Source organism: Chlamydotis macqueenii, chromosome 1 (assembly GCF_036417535.1).
Source record: "Chlamydotis macqueenii isolate bChlMac1 chromosome 1, bChlMac1.mat, whole genome shotgun sequence".
Taxonomy (NCBI): domain Eukaryota; kingdom Metazoa; phylum Chordata; class Aves; order Otidiformes; family Otididae; genus Chlamydotis; species Chlamydotis macqueenii.
Genome location: NC_141556.1, coordinates 39,257,559 through 39,281,998, shown reverse-complemented (window position 1 = coordinate 39,281,998; position 24,440 = coordinate 39,257,559). Strand labels below are relative to the sequence as shown.

General features: G+C 42.1%; 1 protein-coding gene across 3 annotated transcripts in view; it reads left to right on the top strand.

The window, feature by feature from the left end:
• Positions 1–23,734, top strand: part of PTPRB (protein tyrosine phosphatase receptor type B) — a 65,442-nt gene extending 41,708 nt beyond the window's left edge. For 2 of the 3 annotated variants that reach the window (XM_086749289.1, XM_086749299.1), the window contains 17 exons: positions 234–515; positions 1,702–1,980; positions 3,889–4,038; positions 5,291–5,534; positions 6,582–6,688; positions 7,202–7,301; positions 8,985–9,068; positions 9,185–9,202; positions 9,306–9,387; positions 9,853–9,943; positions 11,145–11,221; positions 12,028–12,162; positions 13,243–13,365; positions 13,586–13,749; positions 15,597–15,732; positions 17,808–17,928; positions 18,944–23,734. In XM_086749289.1, coding sequence (XP_086605415.1) covers positions 234–515; positions 1,702–1,980; positions 3,889–4,038; positions 5,291–5,534; positions 6,582–6,688; positions 7,202–7,301; positions 8,985–9,068; positions 9,185–9,202; positions 9,306–9,387; positions 9,853–9,943; positions 11,145–11,221; positions 12,028–12,162; positions 13,243–13,365; positions 13,586–13,749; positions 15,597–15,732; positions 17,808–17,928; positions 18,944–18,966 — 2,216 coding nt within the window. In that variant the 3' untranslated portion in view covers positions 18,967–23,734. The other variant, XM_086749281.1, reaches the window with a different exon arrangement.
• Positions 23,735–24,440: the final 706 nt, after the last annotated feature.

Sequence of the window (24,440 nt, the reverse complement as noted above, 5' to 3'; positions counted from 1 at the left end):
ATGGGGTGTGATTCTGTTCAGCACTGTTTTTCTTTCAAAGGCTCAGGGATATGTAATATCTGTGAAAGTCACCACCATCAGCACAGATGCAGTAGCTGGTTGTGTACATGGGATAATATAAATCACTTTGTGAGGCATCAAGAAAATAATGCATATTTCATCTTATTTGTCTTTTGTAAAAAATGTGTTAAGAATATATTTTTTTTTCTTTTTTTCCCCCCCTTTCTGTGTAGCCCCCAGCCCTCCTAACACTGTGTCGTTTACTGATGTTGCAAACACTTCTTTGTCAATCACTTGGCTGGGTCCTCCTGACTGGACAGACTATGACGATTTTGAGTTGCAGTGGCTTCCAAAGGATCCCCTGACTGTATTCAATCCCTACAGCAGCAGCAAATCAAAAGTACGCATCATCCATGGCCTGCGACCAGGAAGACTCTATGAGTTCAGTGTCAGAACAGTCAGTGGTGACAGCTGGAAGACATACAGTCAGTCACAGTCTGCAAGTGTGAGAACGAGTAAGTAACAATTTCCATTGCACCTTAAGACTCAGCTGGAGAAGGTGCAAAGCTGTTAAATCTTATAAATTCCTGTCACAGTCTGTAATAGCCATTCATAAATTCATGAATGACTGGCGATGAATTCAGCTAGACTCTGTGCCCTTGCTGTGTGCAAGGTCAACTGTTGAAAGATAGAAAATGGACATACATTTGCAATCTTCACAGCCAGAGTGGGGCTACTTGGCTGCAAGACCTGAATCAATCAGTTTCAGGGGTAAAATGAGGCTGAATATCCAAGCTTCTCTGACAGTAGAATATTGAAATAACCAAAATGTTTCTGAACAATCAGACAGGAAGGATGAATGAAATGCTGCTCTACTGGGTTTGAAACTGGAATCTTTCACTGCTGTCTGTGTTTCTGCCTGTATCTTTGTATCCACATCCTCTCTAGCTGTCTCTAGCAATCTCAGTAGCAGGCTGATTTGAAAAAGTGACCTGGAATTGTAAAAAATAACTGAGCCTTGGCAAATCCTCATGTCACTTGGGGTGGGATTCAGATCCAAATTGACATCTATGTTTAGTAAACTGAATAGCAATTATAGACTTCATTCAGCATATTAATTAAAATGAGAGCATAGCTACCTCTTTCACCTGTATTTAATCACTTAAATGTAGATGTCTGCCATCTGAAAGTGAAATCCCATCCCTGTTATATGCCACGTGTTATAAATGGTTGTCCAGTATTACATGGAAAAAGCGTACCTCTGCAGTATGCTTTCGTAGGATGGACACACCACATGCTACCCTGGAAACCAGATAAGTCGTGGGATGAGAGTGTCAGTACTGCCTGATACTGTTGTCCACATGTAACCTCCAAATAAGTTGTAGCAGAGTTCTAGAAATTCATTGCTTTCCACTGTTGCTGTTCTTGATAAGACTTCAGCAAGTAGTTTTGTTTGCTTGTTTTCACAATTAATTACTGAAGCTTCACAAACCTGATGAGGCTGATGTCACTAAATCTGATTTCAGATGGCTAAAATGAGTTAGACAGCCTTGCCTAGTAATCAGAGGTGGAAATTTTGGCTCCCAGCTTCCTGCTCTGATCAAATGGTCAATGCAGAATCTGGGGGCCGTAGGGTGAGCAAAGAGTATATGATGCCTGTCCCTTTTCCCACTGAGCTTCAACTTCTCAACATTCCTCTAGAACCAGACAAGATACAAAGTCTTCATTGTCGGCCCCAGACCTCTACTGCCATTGCGTGTTCCTGGACTCCTCCTGATTCTGACTTTGATGGGTATAGCATTGAATGCAAAAAACTGGACACTCGTGAAGTGGAATTTTCTAAAAGGATAGAAAAAGACAAATCTCTGCTTAATATCATGACCCTCGTTCCCCACAAGCGATACCTGGTGTCCATCAAGGTGCATTCTGCAGACATGACGAGTGAAGTAGTTGAAGACAGCACCATCACAATGATTGACCGTAAGTGGAATTCAGAGTTTCTGTGAAAGGAGACAGTGAGCAGCAGTAAGCAATTGCTTGTGTGGTTAGACAGCAAAAGGAGTTCTAACTCCACAATTGAATGTGTAGCACTTATAATCTGGTGGCCAAAATAGAGTGAACTTGTCCTTTGATTCCTGTTATGACAGACAATGGAAAATTTTAACTACATTGCTTCTCATTACATTGCTAGACCTGCTTATTTGGCTCATTGACAAAATATAGCCTGAGAAACATGAAAAATTATCCTATTATCCTCTGATGTTCAGCACCAAAGATGTCCTTTAATTGTCTTCATGGTTTCTTCTTGGCTTCCTGTGCCTAGCTGTTTCCCCTCACAGATAGTAGCTGTCCTCAGCACAAATATCCATCAGTAAGGACATTGGATTGTGGCACTACGTCCTCTTTGGGCTCTCTGTACACTCTTCTGAGGTGCTACCTGACCCAGTCACCTGTAGGAGTTATACCTGAGTGAGGATCACAGATTTCCATAGCATGTACTTTGAAACAGCTTCTTCGATTTCTCCACCCTTAGGCTGCTCAGTGGAGGGTGGCGATAGCATCTGCTGGTGCCTCTGCACTGCTAGGCATCTCCATGGTCAACAGCCTGCCACTGCCAATTTTCGCAGTACCTCTCGATTCAGTGGCACAGCACAATGCAAAGGCCTGAACCACTCCAGGGCTAAACTTCTCAAAAATGACAGGATGACCAGGAGGCCTATATTCAGGGATGCCTCTGTAGCTGCTTATTAAAAGCCACATTTGTGTGAAATGCTAGATCATAAAAATTAGGTTTGGTTTGGGTGTTAGTGAGCTAAGCTACAGAGTTCAGTCACCAGCCTACCTTCTCCCTTCCCCCATCAATTGTCTCTTAATTGCAACCATGTCATCTCCTTCCTCTACCACAAAGGATGCTACAAATTCAGATATAGTCAGAACTAGCTACTCATGTCACAAGAAGTGAGACTGAGTCCTCTTTGAAGGTTAGCTGTTTCACATTTATTCTTATTTGTTTTGAACACTGCTGCTCTCACAGGCTCTGGTTGACACTAGAGGCCCTGCCTTAAGGGAACACAAAAAATGCAGCTAGACTTTGAGATCTAAGAGGTTTAGCTAAACAACATACGAATGTGTGAATTATTGCTTCTTTTTGCAATCTAAAACCTTTTGAAGTTTAGCCACCTCCTCACATGTTTGGTATGTTTCCCATGCATACAATATAGTTTCAGTAATACAGATTTTTAAAAGATTCAGCAATGTAGATCCTTAAAATCCCCACTTTTGCTGTGCTGGTCCTCTGAAGATTTTTCTCTATGTACTTTGTTTTCCTGTTTACTTCTACCGTGTCACTGTTTGAGGTATAGCTTTCTGTCACACAGAGAACATTTCCTATGGAAATTCTGCAGTCTGGAAAATGGTACTGTAGTTGAATGCTGTGTCTGGCTGACACAGGACTGTTCCTCTGGAAAAGGAAGCAGAAATGTAGATGCTTAGATGCTTCCTGTTACCTATTCTAAGCATCATGTAGTCAGTGTGCTAAGTGGCCTCCAAATACCTGGCTTAAGTTTGTGTCATTTTTAGCAGCTACATTTTCTGATTTCATAGATTTAGCAAGACTTTAATGCATTTCCACATCGGCTTCTGCTGGAATTCCTACTGAGGAGCTGCCACTGTTATTATAGTTAACTCACTGCTGGCCTGTTTCATCCTTTGGCAATTTCCCTGTGGGAGGTGAAGACACTTTCTGGATTGCAAAGACAGTAGAATCAGGCACTTGGGTCCAGTCACCTGAGCTTTATTATGAGTTGCATTTTCCTTACTAAGTCTGGCTCATGGCAAATACATAGGTAATACTTTCTCTTTTTTTTTCTTCTTTTTTTAATTACTCAGGTCCCCCTCAGCCACCTCCAGACATACGAGTGAACAAAAAAGAGGTGCTGATTACGAAATCCTCCATTGACTTTACATTTAACTGCAGCTGGTTTAGTGATACTAATGGAGCGGTGAAGTACTTCACTGTGGTTGTGAGAGAGGCTGATGGTAAGTGTCTTGATCTAATGTCATTGTCATTGTCTCTGTAGCTTATAAGGGTTACATGGGGAGGTACACCCCTGTCACTACACAACAAGGAGCTTCTCTTCATCTAGTGGCTGAGTTTCGTAGAGGTATTGGATCTATACCTCCTTCCTACCTTGTGGACTTACAAACTCAGTCTTCTCCTCAGAAGGTCAGTAGCAACTGCAGAGCCAGAAGCAGTAGTTAGCTTCTGTACTCTGGGTTATGGTCTCATGCACATTCAGGAAATTTCCACAGTAGGAGATTTATGTTGGATGCCATTAGCAGTGGATACAGAAGAAACTGCATTGCTGTGCATGAGTCTCAAGAGGTAGTTTAAATGTTAGGTGGGAACACTAAGGCAACTCTTTTGGACAACCTCAGTAAGCCATACTGAGAAGGCAAAGATAGCATCTTCCAGGTGGTGTTTGCTTACTGAACAAAATTACTTTGCATGCAGCACTGTGAAACAGAACAGAAATTGCTGTTGTAGCATGCATGTAAACCTCCCTTTCTGCAGTTGACCTATATGTGACAAAACAGATGGATGTCTCAACAATTAGTACCTTGTTTTTAGAAGCAGCGTCGTTTACTGGCATGCCCAGACATATTTTGTGACCCCTGAGAAAGCTTCTTAATCTCTCTGTCCATCAGCCCTTAGGGAAAAAAGCATAGTTAACATTTCCACTGTCTACTCTGTCATGTTTGTGCAGACTATAAAGCTCTTTGTGAAAGGGACTACTCATTTTCATGGTTTTGCCTACAAGAGTCTTTTACACATTGTCGTGAGTTTCCGTTCAGGGGCCTCTTGTCATTTCCTATTGCAGTTTTTCTCTCTATACAGTAGACTTGTCAGTGTGTGGATTTTTTTTAACATGCTTTTTGAAATAGCTGGTGGTAGGATCCAGGATTCTAGATCACAGAGATTCCCAACAACAACACAGGAAAAAACGTCAGAGCATTGAATTCAACCAGTGCATGCCTATTTCAGCATTGTATCTAGAGAAGTTGTGCTCAGGTCTTGTGAGGAAATCTATCTGCAGTTCCCCAGAAAAATAATAGCAGGACTCATGCTAGAAACAAGGTACCCTAACTAGCTCTGTATTCATAAGGTAGTTTGTGCAGCCTTCAATAAATGCTACAAAGTTGGATAAGTGCATATCTGTCAACACTTGAGCCTGCTCACATTAATGGCTGTGGTACGTAAACCCTCTGTCTTTCTCTGCCCGTAATGTAGGTAGTGAAGGAGCAAAGCCTGATGAGCAGCACCCATTACCTTCCTACCTGGAGTACAAACACAACGACTCTATACGCATCTACCAGACAAATTATTTTGCCAGTAGATGTGCTGAAAACCCTGACAGTGACTATAAAAGCTTTGACATTAAGCTTGGAGGAGAAATGGAAAACCTGGGAGGAAGGTGTGATCCAGATCAGCAAAAATTCTGCGATGGACCTCTAAAGCCTCGAACTGCTTACAGGTTAGATTCATGTTGGTAGTTGTGCTCTGTCACATTATTAGGCAGGGTGCTGTCTGGATGCTTGATACACTTGAGCTTCTGTAGGTTAATAACTGAGTTGTAGGGTGTTATTTGTGTTTCACTGTGAATTTATAAAAGCTTTTTCCATGGCCCAGTTCCATAGGTATGAACCAGTCCTTCACTAGCATGGGAATTCTATGATTAATTATGCACAAAACTGTGTGCGGTTAATAGGTTTATGTATTTTCCCCAGCTTGATGGGGAGCTCTCCTATAGCTGCTAAATCTTTCTTTGGAAAGACTGAAGACCATCAGCTAAGTCAGAAGAGTACTTAACAGGAGAAGGCAAAGATGCTTCACTCAGTGTGGCACCACTACCCCACACCAGTCCTTTGGAACAAGCAAGAAAAACCTGGAGATTATTCTAACCTGTGGCACTGTCCCCAGCCTCCAGTGCAGCTCAGTCATGCCCATCCCACAGGCAAACATTTTCCCAAGAGGTCTGCAAGCTGCTTACTGGACAGCCACATGGACAGAAGGCACGTGCCAGGCAATGCATGTCATGCCTCTCACCTTCTTCATCATCATCAGGACAGTGCTTCCCCACAGTCTGTTCTCATTAGGGCACATTTCCCAAAAATTCAATTTGGGAAATACCCACATTACCAGGAGAACCAAGAGGCCTGTAACATTTCTCCATTGGCACAGACCCACCCAGCCACGTGAAGGGAAAGTATGTCCCCATTGAGAAGCATTTCTGAGTCCTCTCCCCACTGCAGCTTCTCCTAGTCCTGCCATCAGAAACGGTCAGGCTGTGTGTGCTGGCAGCCAGAGCCCCATGTTCCCTCTGCCAGGGTACCTCAGAGCCCCCCATCTGTCCTAGCTGGGCTCTCCCAGCTGTAGTATTTAGCTCAGGTGCCTGCATTAAGAACTGTCTGTTGTCAGTGGAAAGATTTAGTTATCTCTAAGGGGAAAATGAGTTCTTACTTTTCAGCTGTTGATTCTGAACATCTGATGAGCTCTAACTGTAACAGTACCATTTTTTTAGGATCAGCATACGGGCTTTTACCCAGCTCTTCAGTGAAGACCCGAAGGAACTCCCTAAACCACTCTTTGCAGACACCTTCTTCTCTTTACCGATCACTACAGAGGCAGGTTAGTTTCAAGCTTGTTTTTCAGTAACTCTGATTATGTATTGTGCCTCAGAACACTCTGCTCTCTAGAACTATTTCCAAGGAGGGGAACAAAAACAGATTGTTGTGCATGTCCTGAAAGCTGCTCTGAAATGAGGCTGAAGCGGTGGCTTCTCCTGCCTTAGTCTAAAAATTCAGAGGAATGCTTGATGGAGCTGCTGACAGCAGAGGAAAGGGTGAATGTTCGGTGAAGCTATCACCAAGAAAACTTCAAAGTGCAAGAAAACCCATCTCCCATATAATGAGGCTATGCTTTCTTTTACTGTGGTTGAGAGTGAAAGGTTTTGCCTAATGCTTGGAAAAAATAAGGACAGAAAATCAAGGCCAGGTTTTAGCTAAGTGTTTAAATGCCTTACATTTCCTTGTATTTAATCATTTTCTTTAGATGACAGTGACATATGCCCTGAAAGTTATTGATTCTTTGATTCTTCATATCTTTTCCTCAAGGTATATAAATACACTGTTTTGTTTCTAGAGCCTCTGTTTGGAGTTATTGAAGGTGTGAGTGCTGGCTTGTTTCTAATTGTGATGTTAGTGGCTGTTACTGCTTTAATTGTCTGCAGACAAAAAGTTGGGTAAGTTGGGTCCCTTTATCAGTCTCTGTTACTGAAGTCAGGTCAAGTTATATTCATTTAAGCAATACAATATTTAAAATGTAACTGTAAAATTGAAGGAATGCACTGAACTATTCAGCAGATAAAATCTGTCCCCCAACACACAAGTATAGAACCAATTACTTACATATTAAAAGATCAAGATATTCCTGATTGAAATACCTACTGATGTTAGTCAGAATTACCTCATAGAGGATTCTTGTAACTTTTATTTTTCAGTAGGAGTCTGACTATTTCTGAAAAACTGGTGTATCATTCAAAATGAATGTCTTTTGTCAAAAATTAAATGTTCCAAATTAATTTCATATGCATTGTAGATGGGATGCTCTCAAAACTGTTCATTTAGACCTTATCATTTCAGTTCAAAAATCTCAAGGTGAGACATTACCTCAGTGTCCAAAAGATTAGTTCAAACTTTACTTCTCTTTTTTTTATTATAGTTGTATATTTCACATTATAGATCGATCTTTAAATAGTTCACTCTTTAAAAACATGTTTTAAGTTAAATACTCTGTCTCAGCTTTGAAAAAAGCTTTACCCATTTAAACCATTTTGTATGATTGAAAGTTATATGAAATTATTGATATGAAATTCCTTGTGGTTTCTGAAATTAAAAAAAAATTACATGGGGAAAATATGAAAATCTGAAATTTTGTTCTTTTACTGATACAAGATTAGATCTATTTTGGTTTTAATTTGCTTTTCAGATGCCAGAATTTCACACTGAAAAAAACCTGTTCTCTAACTAGTCATAGCTTTTACCCAGAATGGATTTACCCTTTGCCAATGCTATTCTTAGACTCTATGAACAAATTCAATGTATTCTATATGCTATCCAAAAAAAAGAGGCATAATTCATTAGCAATAGTAAATAAAGTCTGCCTTTGCATGTGTAGACTTGTGCACTCGTAACCATCTCAGTACACAGTGACATACAGAGTGTGAATAGAGTGCAGATTGATGTGTTTTCCACCTTGCACATCTCATTGTGGTTTTTTAGCCTAGATAAACTTCAGATAGAGTGCAGTTTCTTGTTGTGAGTGATAACAGCTAGCAGGACTGCAGGTATTGGTATGGTCCTCCTTTACCATACATAAAGAAAAAGTGTTCTTTAAAGGGAGGTGTGTTGAAGGAGGAGATGACAGTAAAAAGATGACCGGCAGCACTAACTTATGGAGTCAGTACCACTTCTGCAGCTTTCCCAAAGCCCAGTGTTGTGCTGCCACTTACTCCTGTGAACCCACGCATCTCCCAGAGGAGATCCACATTCTGGATGTGCTGGAAGCTGTAGGCCTTTTACAGCTGTGAAAATCTACCTACATGTTCCTCTCTGCATGTAGAGAATCAACCAATTTAGGGCCTATCTTAACACAGAACACCCTCCTTAATGATACACTGGGCTCTGAGTATTTCAGAGAAAAAAAATAGTCTTATTGCCTGTGCACGCGCATGCATTCCACATCACTATTACCAAACTGAAATACAAGAAAGCTCTGTGCCACAGCAAAAGCAATGTCACATGATCAGAGCTACAAATCAAAACAGACTTTCTTAAATTCCTTTCCAATGTAGGTTGTGTTATTAGCAGCTCTTACCAGTGTCAGAACGTAACTGTAAAACAGAATACCTTCCTTTTTTTTCCAGCAATGGCCACAATAGACCAGCAGCAAGACTGAGCATTCGCAGGGACAGGCCACTATCAGTCCATCTGAACTTGGGGCAAAAAGGGTAATGTCAAAAGTTTTGTTTCTAAGAGCGCTATTTTAACATGGCATCATGGATGAACAGTCCTATCTGGTCAGTCGCTAATGCAATGTTTCTTTTTGTTTTGAAATCGTTTCTAGGAACCGGAAAACTTCCAGGTAAAAAGAAAAAATTAATACCTAAAAAAGGTTCTTGATAACCAACTGGATAAATTATGCCTGTGATTCATCCTGATTTTCTTCTTCCTGTTGAATGTTTTAGTCCGATCAAAGTCAGTCATTTTGAAGCACATTTCACCAAACTTCAAGCAGACTCCAACTACCTCCTGTCCAAGGAGTATGAGGTGGGATCCTAATCTAGGCAAAAGACTTGCTTTATGAAGGGGTGGGCTGGCTGAATCAATGGGTTAATTCATTAGAAAGGCCTGTATTTGTTTGTCTTACTCACACAAATCTAAATAAGTTTGAGAGTCTCACGGGAATGCCACTTGTCCTAGTGCAGAAGTCAGCTCTTCATCTGGCATAGCATCTTCTGGTTGGCAGCCTCTGCCTGATACCAGTCTGGCTGAGGGCAGGACAGTTCATTTGTGTGACACATCTGTATGATAAAGCATGGAAGATACCTACCAGCCATGTGCTTGCTTTAAACCAGTATGATTAGCTATTTAATTTCAGTTTGTTCTTTTAAAAAAATACCTGTTCTCTGTCCATGGCCTTTGAGAGCTGATGAGCACCGTGTCCCCACTGTGTTGTCACATCCTTTAATTATTTTCATCTCACATTCTATTCTTTTTTTTTTTTTTTTGCAGGACTTGAAAGATGTGGGTCGAAACCAGACATGTGACATAGCACTTCTGCCAGAGAACAGAGGGAAAAATCGATACAATAATATATTGCCCTGTGAGTTTTAAGTTTGGTTGTGTAATATTACATCACACCAGCTATTTTTCACTTTTTTTCAGCAAGCCTAGTGGAAAAGAGAGTGCAGCCAATCCCTTCTCTCCTTTCCTGTCAGAGATGAAATACCTCTGCCAGCTCAGGTTCTGGTGCTTGGAGGCAGATGATGTATGGCCCTGAATGGTTTCACACAGACCAGTAATTTCATTTCACACTAGAGGTGTGATGACTAGCATTCCATCTGGAGAGAAAAAGCTCCAGCTATTATGGGCGTTCAGTCACTGATGATAACAAGGGTGTAGTAGAAATAGCAGTAGGGTTGTTTACATATAGGATATCATCCATTCAGTGCTTTTTGGCAACCTTGCCAAATGTTTCTTCTTCAGAGGACACAGCAAACCTGCTATGCAATGTCGAGCTAGTGTGGTTATGCATGTGTGAAGTTAGCCCTGTTCTCCCGAGGCAAGACCTGTCGTTGAGAGTTTCCCCGTTTAATCTGCTGTTGCCAGTTTTGGAGGTAACACATGCTGTGCATCGAGGAGGAACACCACGTGACTCGCTGCTCCATGTGCTGCCCTGCTCCTGGATGTGGTATGCACTTGGAGCACAGCCTCACAGCATATCCTGCATTCTGCCTGCCATGCTGGGCTGGGGAGCGTGCACACGACGAACAAGAAAGAATGCCTAACAGAGATCCAACATGACATTATCTCACAAATCAGTGACCTGGTGGCTGAGGCACTCTACCTCTCTGTAGTACTGGAGATGCCACTGGTGCCAGGGAAGACTGTTGGCCTGCTCGCACCTGTTAGCTCAGGAGCTGTGCAGACCACTGAGGCACTACCGCTCTTTCAGTGGCCGTGGTGGGCACTGCTCTCCAGTACAGCACACTGCTGTCAGGATTGAAGGAGGATGCTGTTGTGGCTCTTTTGTGGTCATAACAAATCCTATGTAACTCAACAGAGGAATTTTTGGATATTCACTGCTTCCTTCTCACCCATCCATCTCGTAGTCTTTGAAACACTCCACAGCACTCAGCGATGAAAGGGGTGGTACAAATATAAACAGTTATTCCTCTAAATTAGCCCTCCGTATAAAATCCTTGTAATAGTGCTGCCAGTGCTTTCACAAATGCATTTCAGTAAATAGGAGAGGGACTGAAAATCAAGGCCTCATAAGCCTCTTGTAATCAATTTCTTTCTAGATGATACATCAAGAGTGAAGCTTTCCAATGTGGACGATGACCCTTGCTCAGACTACATTAATGCAAGCTACATACCAGTAAGTGACTCAAGGATGTTATTTTACAGTCCTCCCTCCAGTGGTAATTTGTCCTTCATCTAAAACTGAATATAAAGCTGGATGCTTAAGGCTCCCCTCCCCCTTCATTTACTCGCTTGAGCTAAAAGTCTGAGAACCCATTTTGTGGGTGTGCTGAAAGGCTATGTCTGACTGCCATTAAGTTAACTGTGAGTGATTTAGCCAGCACTTAAGGACACTTTCTTGGATTGCTGTAGTTATGTAAGGTAGCAAGTCTAATTGGCCAAGGACACATTTTTAAAGGTCACTGATTTTTACAGTGTCCACAACTGTAGATATCACTGCAGGTGGCATTCTCATTGTGGAGCTGTAGCTCATCCTGACAGTGTTGGCAACTTGCAAGATGGTGAAACTGGCTGAGATTACAATAATGCCCTTTGCCAGAGAGTTGTGATTGATAATAACAGTGGCTTTAGCAATTCAGATTTCAAGCCAGAACTCAGCTAATGTATTAAAAACAGTAAATAAAACAAAAACCCTTAGTAGTGCCAAAATTGCTTGAGACTGTGCTGAACACAATAGAACAATGAAAAGCTTTGACTGCCACAAAAAGAACAGTATTTAGATACACTGCCACAGTCTCTTCCTTCTCTCTGCTCCAACCAGCCTTCTGCTGGTCCAAGGCAACAATTTAGCTCTCAAAACTATTGTCCTAGCAAGGGCATTGTTGCTGCAGAGCCCTGCCTGCAACCCCATGGCTTGTTTGGTTGCTAGAAGATCTGTTTTTCTGCATTTATGGAAACTAATGGAGTTCTCTTTACTTGCAGGGCAATAATTTCCGCAGGGAATACATAGCGACTCAGGGCCCTTTGCCTGGCACCAAAGATGAGTTCTGGAAGATGGCATGGGAACAAAATGTTCATAATATTGTGATGGTAACCCAGTGTGTTGAGAAGGGCCGGGTGAGCAGTGACTCTTCTTTATTATTAATGACTGTTTTAACATCTATTAAAGGTTTATGATTATTACTTGCGTCGGAGTAATGCCAAAGGCTCCAGTTGAAGAGATACTCAGTAAGAGATAAGAGCTATAATCTAAAGACTGGAGACAGATTAAGGCTGTGAGGTGGGGGTACAGTAACCATCCCAAGATCACGGGGAAATTTCAGAGCTGGAGTTAGGAACAGAGCTCAGTGCTTCTGGTCTCTAATCCAGCACTTCAATCACTAGTACTAGTATAATCCCCTTAAGCATGCGTAAGGACAACCATCAGCAAAAAATATCTGTTTGTCACATCAACTCAAATCAACTACTGCTTTAAATGTAAGCTCTGGAGAGCAAATGTTGATCATTAAATACATGGAATTCTCTTTGGTGTGTAAGCCATGATGCAGTAAGCAGAGACACCACTCATACACTTAACAGTCTTACTGAGTGCGCGTGTCGAGTGTCAGTAGGTTACTGAGCTGTCTCAGCAATCCAGCTGTATGACCACATCCTGCACCGTTTGTAAGACAGGGACTAGATCTGTAAGAAGATAAAACCAACTTGAAGTAGTGATCATCTAGTGGCACATACAGGGAAATTTCCTTTCAGTTTACCGTTTTTCTTGAGGAGATTGCGAAAGCAGATGTAGGACAGGCAGCCACCTGTCTCCTCCTGCACCTCACTGGCTCTGAGTCAGACCACACTGTAATGTCTCAGCAAGAGGTGGGGAAGTGGGCACTGGAGACCTAGCTCTCATCCAAGCAGAGCTCTCAGAAGAGTTGTCACAGAAAATGTTGTGGCATCCACAAGAGGGCATCAGGGAAGTCACAAACATTTATGATGAGAACTTCCGATTCACAGCCCCATCCTAGTCCATTCTCATCCCAGGCCCTGTTTGTTGAGCTGACGTGGCATCTCCCTCTGAATTCAGCTGCTGCCTTTCTTCCTTCATCCTCAGGCACAGGAGGTCTGAAGTCTGCTTCTGCCAGTGCTGGATGGAGGCATTTTTTACAGCTGTTACTGACACTGAATCCGTCTTTTTCTATATCCCTGCAGGTGAAGTGTGATCATTACTGGCCCCTTGACCAGGATTCCTTGTACTATGGAGACCTGATCGTTGAGATGCTGTCTGAGTCCGTGCTCCCAGAATGGACAATACGAGAGTTTAAAATCTGTAGTGTATGTTTGCGTTCATCTTTTTTTTTTTTTTTTTTAAATATTAATTGGCGTAAAAACACCTGCAAGGCCAAATCAGGAAGTTTTCTTCTGCTGTAGCACAGTTGCATCTTACTCAGCTCATCTCTGGTGGCAGCTGTAGCGTTTGCTCTGAAGGTGCATGTTGTGTGTGTCCCTTCCACTCACATCTGTTCTGATGACCCACACTTTTGTATCCTGACAGGAAGAGCAACTTGACTCAACGAGGCTCATTCGTCACTTTCACTACACTGTCTGGCCAGATCATGGTGTGCCTGAGACCACTCAGTCCTTGATCCAGTTTGTCAGAACTGTAAGGGATTATATCAACAGGACCCCAGACACGGGACCAGCTATTGTGCACTGCAGGTATGTACAGCAGCGAAAGCTCAGCAGCACTGAGCCTTTTACATACCCTTAGGAAGATCCCAAATACTCATCCCTGTTAGGCTGTGGGCAGCCACCAAACCTGAGAGATAGCTGATGGGCTGTCATGATTTAAGCCCAGCTGGCAACTAAGCACCACACAGCCACTCACTCACTCCCCCTTAGTGGGACAGGGGAGAATCAGAAGGGTAAAAGTGAGAAAACTCATGGGTTCAGATAAGGACAGTTTAATAGGTAAAGCAAAAGCCACACAGGCAAGCAAAACCAAAACAAGGGATTAATTCTCTACTTCCCATCTGCAGGCAGGTGTTCAGCCACCTCCAGGAAAGCAGGGCTTCGTCACGCGTAATGGTTACTTGGGAAGAAAAACACCATAACTCTGAGCGTTTCCCACTTCCTTCTTCTTCCCCCAGCTTTATATGCTGAGCATGACATCATACGGTGTGGAATATCCCTATGGTCAGTTGGGATCAGCTGTCCCAGCTTTGTCCCCTCCCAGCTTCTTGTGCACCCCCAGTTTGCTCGCTGGTGGGTTGGTGTGAGAAGCAGAAAAGACTTTAACTCTGTGTAAGCCCTGCTCAGCAGTAACTAAAACATCCTTGTGTTATCAACACTATTTTCAGCACAAATCCAAAACATAGCCCCTTACTAACTAGTATGAAGAAAATTAACTCTATCCCAGCCAAAACCAGCACATGGCCTTAAGTCTCCAGATACATCAGAGCAGCATTCCCAAGGCTGCTCTGCACTCGCTCAAAACTTCACCCTGGAGATGCTCTGAAAACTATTCTCAGGGAGCCACTGTGTCCCTGTGGGACCACTGGAGAGCACTAACAGTGTCAGCAGCTGCCACTGCTCATGAGCTTTTGCATTCTTAAATTGCTCACGTGCCCCTGTTGCAGCCCAACATCTGAATCACAAAGGAGTGCTCTGAAAAGGTAAGATAAACCCAGGGGTGAATCTGGCTACATATGGATGTTGAGAATAGCTGGCAGATCCATCTTTGCCCCGGATCTGACTGAGACTGCCTCTCCTTACTGCTTTCTCATGCTCTTCTGCTGTTGTGCCATCTCTGGCAGCCATAGGGTTGCAGTTTTTCCTCTGCAGTTTTTTTCCTCTGCGTGATCTACCCCTACAAACATATATGAACTACCTGATCCATGATCCACTGGCCAGCTGCAGCAGAATATAGGGTTACAGAGTGAGAGAGAGAGAGTGCAGTGTGGTGCTGTGTGTACCATTTGATAAAGCCATAGGCTCACTGGTGCTACCTGAACGTAGTATCTGACCCCTCTACCCATTATATGGGCTGAGGCCTCTATCTTACATGACCTCACCTGTGTCTGCCTGTACATTGTGGGCTACAACATGTCAGATACCTACTGTATTACTAGCAGGTCAACTTTCCTCTTTCCAGCCTCCTGTCTCCAAACCCCACCTCCCAGCATTTCAGCTACTGGGAACTCTGGGATACTTCATCTTTCCAAAAGGCAGAAGCCAACTTATCTTTTAGAATCAAGACTACTGGTTCATCCATGGAGAGGAGAAGTTTAAAAGTTACAGTCAGGTGTAGTCTCTCAGAGTCTCTTGATAACTGAGTTAATCCAAAGCAGAAGGCAGTACGGGCAGTAGCAGAGATACCACAAGCATCACTGTCCTTTCCTCCTTCCTAAACAAATTCCACTATAATGTGTTTGAAGTCCCAGAGATGTCATTTGAACAATGAGCTTCTCACCTTGGAGATCTGAACTTTACAAAAGTGTCACATGAAGGCAGTGAATGCTGTGATCCATCTCCTTTTAAATCTTTTGGGTTGTTTTCTTTTCCAGTGCTGGTGTTGGCAGGACTGGCACATTCATTGCACTGGACCGAATTCTGCAGCAGCTGGATTCAAAGGACACTGTCGACATTTATGCAGCAGTACATGATCTAAGGCTTCACCGGGTTCACATGGTTCAGACAGAGGTAAGTTTTGGATAGCCTACAATACAGCCACACCAACTGCAGTATACAATAATCAATCTCCCATCTTAAGGGCTTTCAAAGAACTTCACAGTTACTCCCCTATGAAATACTAGCTAGATATATTTTAGCTCTGTGAGAATTTCTAGTTCAGGGTTGTCTCCCTTGGCTCTCATACAGTGGGTCCAAACCGTAACAAACAGTAGCTATGCTTCCTATTGATTTCTCCTGTTGGTATGGGCCCACCATCACCCCAGCAGTGCTAGGCAGCAGACACTTGACAGCACATTGTTGTTTTAGTGCAGTGTCCAGTAAATGAGCTTTGAGCAGAGATAGGTCCTTCAGGGATGGGTTTGGAAGATAAGCTTAAGCCAGACAGATAGGTCGACGTCATGGGGGAAAGGGATGGAGGGCAGAGAAAATTAGATGTACATAATTTAAAAATTCTAAGCACTGTGACCTTGCGGCTTTGCAGTTCATTATTTATTGAGCTGCTCTGTCATTTTCATTAATGGTATTGGAAAGTTGATCAGCATTCTCCTAACATACTATGCAAAAGTAAGTACGTTTGTTCTCGAAGTGCAGAAAAAGTACGTGTTTAGGATTTCTTTCTATGCTTTTAAAACTGAAGAAAATCACTTTACACTAATAGCAGCTAAACACTTTAGGAGCTGGCTTAATAAAGGCAAGTTGTGGATGCTGTCTTTGCATTTTCCCTGTGAAATGCTAATAGAGGAATCAGAACAAGTTTGATGGGTCTGGCTGTAGCTTGATACTAATGGAGCTTTTTGTTGCAATTTGGAAATGAAAATAGCAGTGACAGCGCTTCCTGATAGATGTAAAAGTCTCACATGAGTATAAAGAGGGACTCAACTGGAAATACAGAAGAGAGATTTCCTGGAACTATCTTAATCACAGAAGACCTTCTGTTGGAGGGGAGACACATTCTCAGCCTAGTTGTGGCATCCTCAGAGACAGATCCATCTCACCTACGTTCCCATCAGCCGTAGTCTGCAAAGGTAGACGGGTGTCTAAGGAGGGTGGCTCTTTTCCCTAGCTGGAAAAAAGAGCCTAAATTTGACACCAGGCTTATAGACAATTAAAGTTGTGTGATTCAAAGCTCACCTTTGGCACGAGCTTGATGTGACATCTAATTCAAAAGGCAGCCCCACCTTCCCACTACCACCACTACATGCACTTCTGCCCCAAACCAGCAGTGGTTCATGTCTTACCCAGATCCTTGTTGTAACCAGTCCTGCCCCTGGAAGAATTCACCATCAGCATCCTAGAGACAGGTTGACAGAAAGCTTTGGCAGCTCATGCATCGTCACCCTGCTTGAACTGTAACATGCTTGTAGACTGACCACGTAGCTGAGTCAGTGCACGGCCACTGAGCTGCTGTATTCTCAGCAAGCCTTCTTAATCTGTACTGTCAGTTGCATCTGTATATGGTTTCTGATTTGGAACTGCCATTCATCAAGGTATCTTGGAGCACAAGCAATACTATCTCTCATCTTCCTGCAAGAAAATGAAGTAAATTTATCCTGGAGTTTTATGATGATTCAGAGTTTGCAGTGAGCAGTGAATTACGAAGTAATTGTTACACATCTTTTAAGAAAAAGTGAAGGAGGTGGGAAGAGGGGGAAGAAAAGATCTGCTCCACTAACTCTGTTTGATGTGTGTGAAGACCTTCGTTCCTAGTGTTATCCTGTGTGCTTCCCTGTACATATTAGTTGTGTTACACATACTTTATACCAAAGCACTCGGAAGTAGTAGCTATCCAACACAGCATCGTATCAAATTCCCCCTTACAGTTGATAGAGCTTTCACTCATGGCATGATCCGTCTAAACACATTATGTTCATTTATGTTTTACTGATAGCATTTCTGAAAACAGATTATCACAAAAGTTTACTGTATTACTGGTGTGAAAAGGAGATTAATTCTAGAAGTATATTTTCATATTTAACACCACCCTTGGTTTTGTGTGAGGGAGTTAGCCTGTGATGATTTTTCACAATAAAGAAAATTAAATTATGAAATTTCCCAGAGTGACTTAAAAAAAAATTAATTTGCAGTGTCAATATGTGTATCTACATCAATGTGTGAGAGATGTGTTAAGAGCCAGAAAACTTCGCAGTGAACAAGAAAATCCCTTGTTTCCAATATATGAAAATGTGAATCCAGAGTATCACAGAGGTAAGTGCAAGTTTGTCAAATTGTGAAGTGTTTCAAATGTAATAGCTCATTGACAATGTAATCGAGGGGGGAAATTGTGCTATCCCTTGCCACTGATACTTGTTCTCTTTCTAGACCTTCATTTCTCCACTCCTTTGCTCTTGTCACTCTTGCAGTTGCATCTTTATTTCCTCTATGAGTAGTCACTCTGACATCTCTTCCTCCCCGGTTTTGGGGGAACTGAACCCCTTTCCTATCATGATATTGGCTTCCTCCTTTACCTCACCAGTATTTACACCATCCACTTTTAAGCACATTGCGGCCACTAGCTGGGCTCACTGGGCTCTTCTGTCATTCCTGGACTTCAGTTTCTGTCCTGAATCACACTCATTTGCTGTTGACCATACAGGCAGCTTTAGGAGACTTCCCATCTGCCTTGACAGGATAATGTATGTGTCCAAGATTGTGCTCTTTCTTTCTCTCCGTACTCTCCATCCTTGTAGGCTCTTTTTCCTAGCCTGTATCTGGTCCCTTGGGGATAAGAGTTGCAGGTTTAGCAAACCTGGCACTAGCATTGCCCTTCACCTTCTGTTCTCGTGGCTGGAGGACCAGTCTGGAGAAGCTGTAAGCAGAAGTGGCCTTTGTGTTCTGGTAGAGCTGATTCCTAAGGGCTGTAGAAGTTTTCAGACTTGGATAGCAGGATCTCGGTAGCTCCTCAGATTTATTCATTAGGAATTGAGATTACATGATGAGAGATCAAAATAATTTTCTTGATCTAGCCCGTAGAAATCAGAGGTGTCATCAGCAGGTAGAGCAGGCTTGGAGGAGGCCAAGGACTGAAATATCCAGGGTTCCACAAGTTGGGAGTGCTAGCCAAAGCAGAGGTGGGATCTGCTCTTCAGCTGTCGCATCAGTCACCAACCAGCGCTGCTGCCATGCAGCCACGTTTCAGAGCACTGTAGTCAGGTGACAGAGCTGAACATGAAGCCACCTGGATTGTTTTGTTTTTTCTAATCTCAGTTTTCCTTGCTTTCAGATGCTGTTTATTCAAGGCACTAAGAATGTTGCAGACAACTGCTTTTGTGACCACATTTGTTAGCTAGGGTTTTGTTTGGGTTTTTTATGTATGTATTTCATGCACTAGAAAGGTGCCAGACCTTTCTGTTGAGACTGTGTATAATTTATTGGTCTGGTGATTTTTTAAAAAGTTATATAATTTAAATGTAATAGATATTAATGTATATAATTGTATTTTGGCATTGTGTAAATATGTATTTTTTCTATATTGTTTATATTAATATTAAGCTTCAGATAATACTATTTTTTTTTGCAGTTTTTATGAACTGTTCTACATAAACTATTTTAAATTGTATGGCTAACAGGACTGCTGCCTTTGCGGCAGATGATGTATTGGCGTGTAACACACAGGAAAAATCCTATAAGGAAAACTTTTTTTTTTTTAACTAGTTAGTGTTTTTGAGATGAAATAAGCTACTATTAAGCAAGGGAACAGTAGTCCTGTATAGGAATTACAATGCTAATCCACACTTTAAACTTCCTGCTTGTGATCTGATGAAAATGGGTATAACCCATAACACAATGACATACCTTTTACAGAACTCGTTAACAGCCAAGCAAAACAGGATCCACCTCACTAGAAGCAACTGTTTCAGTCTAACGTGACATAGTAGAAAAATATCAAACAACACATGCTGCGGTGAAATCTAGCAGAGCTTTCCCTCACACACATGCTTTGAGGGGAGACAGGTCATGTTCTGATTTTTTTACACTGGTTTAAGAGAGCAGAATCAGACCACAGCCTGTGTCTGTGCATTTTCACTTGCTTACAAGAATAATAAGAAGAGCCTTCAAGGAAACACCTCAGACATTCCTGTTAACAGACCTGTAAGGATGTGAAGTTTGGCAACTTCCATAGCTCATTAAAAACAATGCTCTACCATGACATATAAAAAAAATAGACTATAAATATATTGAAATAAAGACATATAAAGGTATACATCCCACAGTTTACACAACTGGCTTTAGCCTTAAGCTGCTTGCAGTGTAGCTGCCTTGGCCTAAGTGTTGATCTCCTTCGAATGCCACTTGCTTTCACAATGGGAAGATGTGGCCCCAGCATGTCTGCCTAGAAATGTCACCATCACAAGGGCAGTTTGAGTAGAAAAAGGCTCATCGGTAAACCAGGGGATGCAGTCTGACAGGGCTGTGCTGTCATCGGATGACTCAAAGCATTTAGTGATTAAGCAAGAAGTACAACTGAAAAACACTCACCAAGTACCCCACCCAGCCAAGTGGATCAGGCACATCCTTTCTCCTCTGCAAAGAGGCTTCCCGTTCAAGAGATTTGAACACTCTATTCAGCTCTTCTTTGTCTTTATAAAACACTCTTTGGACAAATAGAGAAGAGGCAGTACACAGTTCTTCTCCATCACAAGAAGGAAGGGCTTGATAGTTCTCCTTGTATATGTTTCCCCATACTTCACCTAGAGAAAACTTTGCCTCCTACTGAAGACAAGTGCCTAAATTCTCCTTTTATTTTGGAGATAAATGAATATTTCTGAAGGCCTCCGGAGAACTGGCCAATACACCTAAGTGCCTAAGTGAGGAACTGCTCTGGCCCTGGGCCGAGGCTACCTACTGTGATTTCACCATGGCTTACTGGGGCCACACTCTCCTTGTAGGAGGAACACCTGCCTGACAATGACTGAAGAAATCTGTAAGGCAACTCTGACATAGTTTTCTTAAATCATTCTAAAGCAGAACCAGCAGGACTATGCACGTCCATGTCACTCTGGTTTTCCTAGAGAGAAGGAAACAGCCTGAGAGTCCCTCCTCCTTCCTGCTCCATCTGGAGTCTCATCCTTTCCTGACCCAATATCCTCACGTGCCTCAGAAGCCTCCACCCTTCATATCAGCTTTCACAGCTGCTCGGAACATGTAAGCTTGGTTAACCTTTTAGGTGTCTCTGTATGAAAATACTGCTCATTCCTCTTGTACATCCTCTTTGGCCCCAGACAAACCTCAAGATTCACCACCCTTAGTGGGATCTGAAGAACGGAGCTAGCATTATCGTGGAAGCCGTTTTCGCAGAGGGAAATCTAAGCAAAACCACAAAGAAATGTGTACATTTTCTGCAGGCCCCTTTTTTCTCTGTTCCCTTTGCTAGATAGATTGTAGGTTAGCAAGCAAGGACAAACAAGCATGGCAGCTTCAGATCGATTATTGACCTTGCTAATAACAGCTGAACTTGGGGCATCGTGAAAATTGCCATTGTGTTACGTGCGCTGCATTTAGTCCTTCCTTTTTGCAGCAGCAGCTGAGGAATGAAGATCACCGTGTTAGTTACCAGCAGTACAATTACACTGTGAAGACGTACCAAATGTACCCTGTAAATTATCTTACACTATGTATTACTGTGTCATTTTTTTCTGCTGAGGGAAATGGAAGTCGCTCAATAATATATGATCTGAGGGCACAGGTCTGATTGTATACTGTGTATGCACATTGGTGATCATTTTCAGGAAGACACATGTTGTCCTGTTCTTTCTTTTAACGTTGTTTGTCAGCTCCCTCCTCTGCACCTACAGCATTCACGAATCTGCACCCAAAATGATGGGGTTATAGCAGACAGCTATTTTCGTCTTTTCTCTCGGCTAATAATGGACACAGTTCATAAGCCTCTTCCTCCTCATCACTTAATAGCGTGACAGATGACCTTAAACACTCTGGCACAACGCTCTTGAGCAGCTTTACATCTCTGCCTGGCCAGGTCATGCGTTAGACTGTACACACACGTTACTGCTCTGGTTCTGCTTTCTAGCCAATTCTGATCGTATGAAACCAGTGTAAATCCACTGAGAATAAATAAAAAGTATCTATGTAGCATTTTTTAAATATAAGACACCTACTTATTACCATAATTAATTATATTTACTGTGCCTTTAAGCTGAATAACAGGACTGATGGGAAATTGTTAATGTAACAAGAATGAACTTGAAGGAGCCTGTGTACTGAACAGAGAGAGCTCTTATGGAAAAAGACATCCTCTGCTGAAGAGGGTGTTTCTCTTTTGAATGTCCATGAATGATGTTCAGCATTCCCTTCTTGATGTTTCCCAGTAATAATGTTATAAAGCAAGGCTAGTGTTGTTGCTGATCCATAAGCTAAGATTTGCACACTTGGAGCCCAGCCCTGTGAATCTCTTACATTGTCCGCAAAGCTACTTGAGTACTTTCATGAAAGCTAACTGGAATGCTTGCCTGAAGAATATCATGCCACTTTTGAAGCACTTGCAGGGTTGGGCTTTTAGGTTAGTTCAAATTTTTGTATTGAAAGTTATTTAATAATGAAAAAATTGTAATAAATGTTTTTTTTTTTTAAATCTGTGCAATACACTTACAAGATCCACTACCGATTGTAGAAAAAAAAAAAGAAGATTTTGCATAGCTGGAGTTGATAAATGATATTTTTTGTTACTAATGGAACACAGAAGTGGGTGAGAGAAATAGGCATACTGTGAAGATGTCATAAAAGTGCAACTTTATACATTTTTCTCTGCTGCTATAGTTATTTATATAGCTTATATACGTGCCTAAAATTGCCAGAAATATTATTTTATGCCATGATATACTATGAATTTCCTTTCAGTTGTAGAACAGAGAAAAGAAAATGTGTGAGCTTTAAGTTTATATTATATATTATATACGGTTATTTACGCTTTGACTTTGAAAGCAAAAAGTTAAACACTAGACAGACAGGAGTACATGAGCACTTAGCTGTGCTCCTCAGCCTGGGAGTTAATATATGGGCTGGAGGGATGAGAATAGTAACCATCTAATCACTGTGTTAGTGAGCACCTCCTCCGGAGTCACAGATCGGAGAAATGCTTCTGACATTCAGAGATGCAGCCTGCCGCAGCTGCGGCTTTGCTGCCGAGGAGTGGCATGGCAGGTGCTTGCATTTGTTCAGATTTCTTTCAGTACTTCAGACATGCAGTTTGTGTGTGAACGTAATGCAATATAAAATGATGCCGGTGGCCCTGTCACAGACGTTCAGGCGCTGGAGCTGTGAGCTCTGGGATCTGTAGACCCAGGAGGCTGCAACTTTGAACAGGACGTGAGCGTGCACCCCCGTACTGAGGCAGCTCACTGTGGACCCCGTGCCCTCAGCTGTCCCTCTCAGGCTGACAAACTCAGTCTCTTGACCTGTTGGTAGCACTGCTATGGCCAAAGCAAACTGGTGTGTATCCATGACCTCACAGATCAACAGATGGTTCAAACTGGGGATTGATTTTTTAAAACCGGCAGGAAATACTGGAGACTACGGAGTAACTAAATTTAGCAAATACTGTGGAATTTGGGCACGTACAGTGTCAATGATGCTGGTAGATTGATATGCATGATGATTTGGTTGTTTCCTCATTTATTTGAAAGCTAAAGAAATACTGTAAGTAACGTCAAGTAGCTAAATATATATTGCTCTATAGCAGGGCGGTATCTTATAGTGAAAAAACCCACGATTTCGAAGTGTGGCTTGCCATAAATTCTTTGCCAGTGCCTGGAGTAAAATGTCTGAAAAACATCTTCAGCACATATTCCATTCTCATATGCTATATAATTACTTATATTTGTGTTCCTAACAAACACTGGGTGAACACAGAATTGTGCCACTATTGTCAATTTAATTTATGCATTTGTCAAGTATATTTTTATATTTTTAGCTACGGTCAACAAATCAAATATATTTGAATGTTATTTTACACATTTTTACAAATAGATCATGAATAAAACATTCATTAAAAAAAAAAGATCACATCGTCTTCTGTTTGACTGCCTTTGCATTATGGATTTTGTTGTCCTGCTGCTTGGAGAAAAGGTCATAAGTGAGTTTGATTTCAAGTGAGATGATCTTCAGAGAACATTAAATTCATCAGAAGCTCCAGCCTGTTGGGGGAAAAGGGGCTCTGCTGTTGCCCGCTGGCCCGATTAGTGCCCACGTGGAAAATCCTGTTGTTCCCTTTGCCTCCCCGGTGCTCCGCCCTCCTCCTTTAATAAACCAGCTACTGTCTGGATTATACAATGGGTATTTGAAACAACAGCGCATCTTGAACTGGAGTGCCTGTTATTTTAGAGACATTTCGCCAGGCAGTTGTACCAATTAACACCGCACTGGAGCTCCGTCACTGCCTACCACCCGAGGATATGGACTGTGCTTTTTAACAAATATATTTCTTCCCCTCCTGCTCTCTACAATGCTTAAAAACCATTAACATTCCTGTGGGTTCAGGGTGCTTGGCAGTAGCGTGCTTATTGCTGACACTGTGTGTCTCAGTTATTCCTTATTTGTCATCAGAAGTGTTTAGGGCAAGTTAATTCTGTTTATTTAAAAGGAAGCATGATTTATTAGCTTCTGTTTTGCACTGCGAGCTCTTTGCTGAGGGGATGTGTACTGAAGGCTGAGGAGCTGTTAAATTTTTTGCTGTGATATAAAAGCTTACCTCTGAGCCATACTCT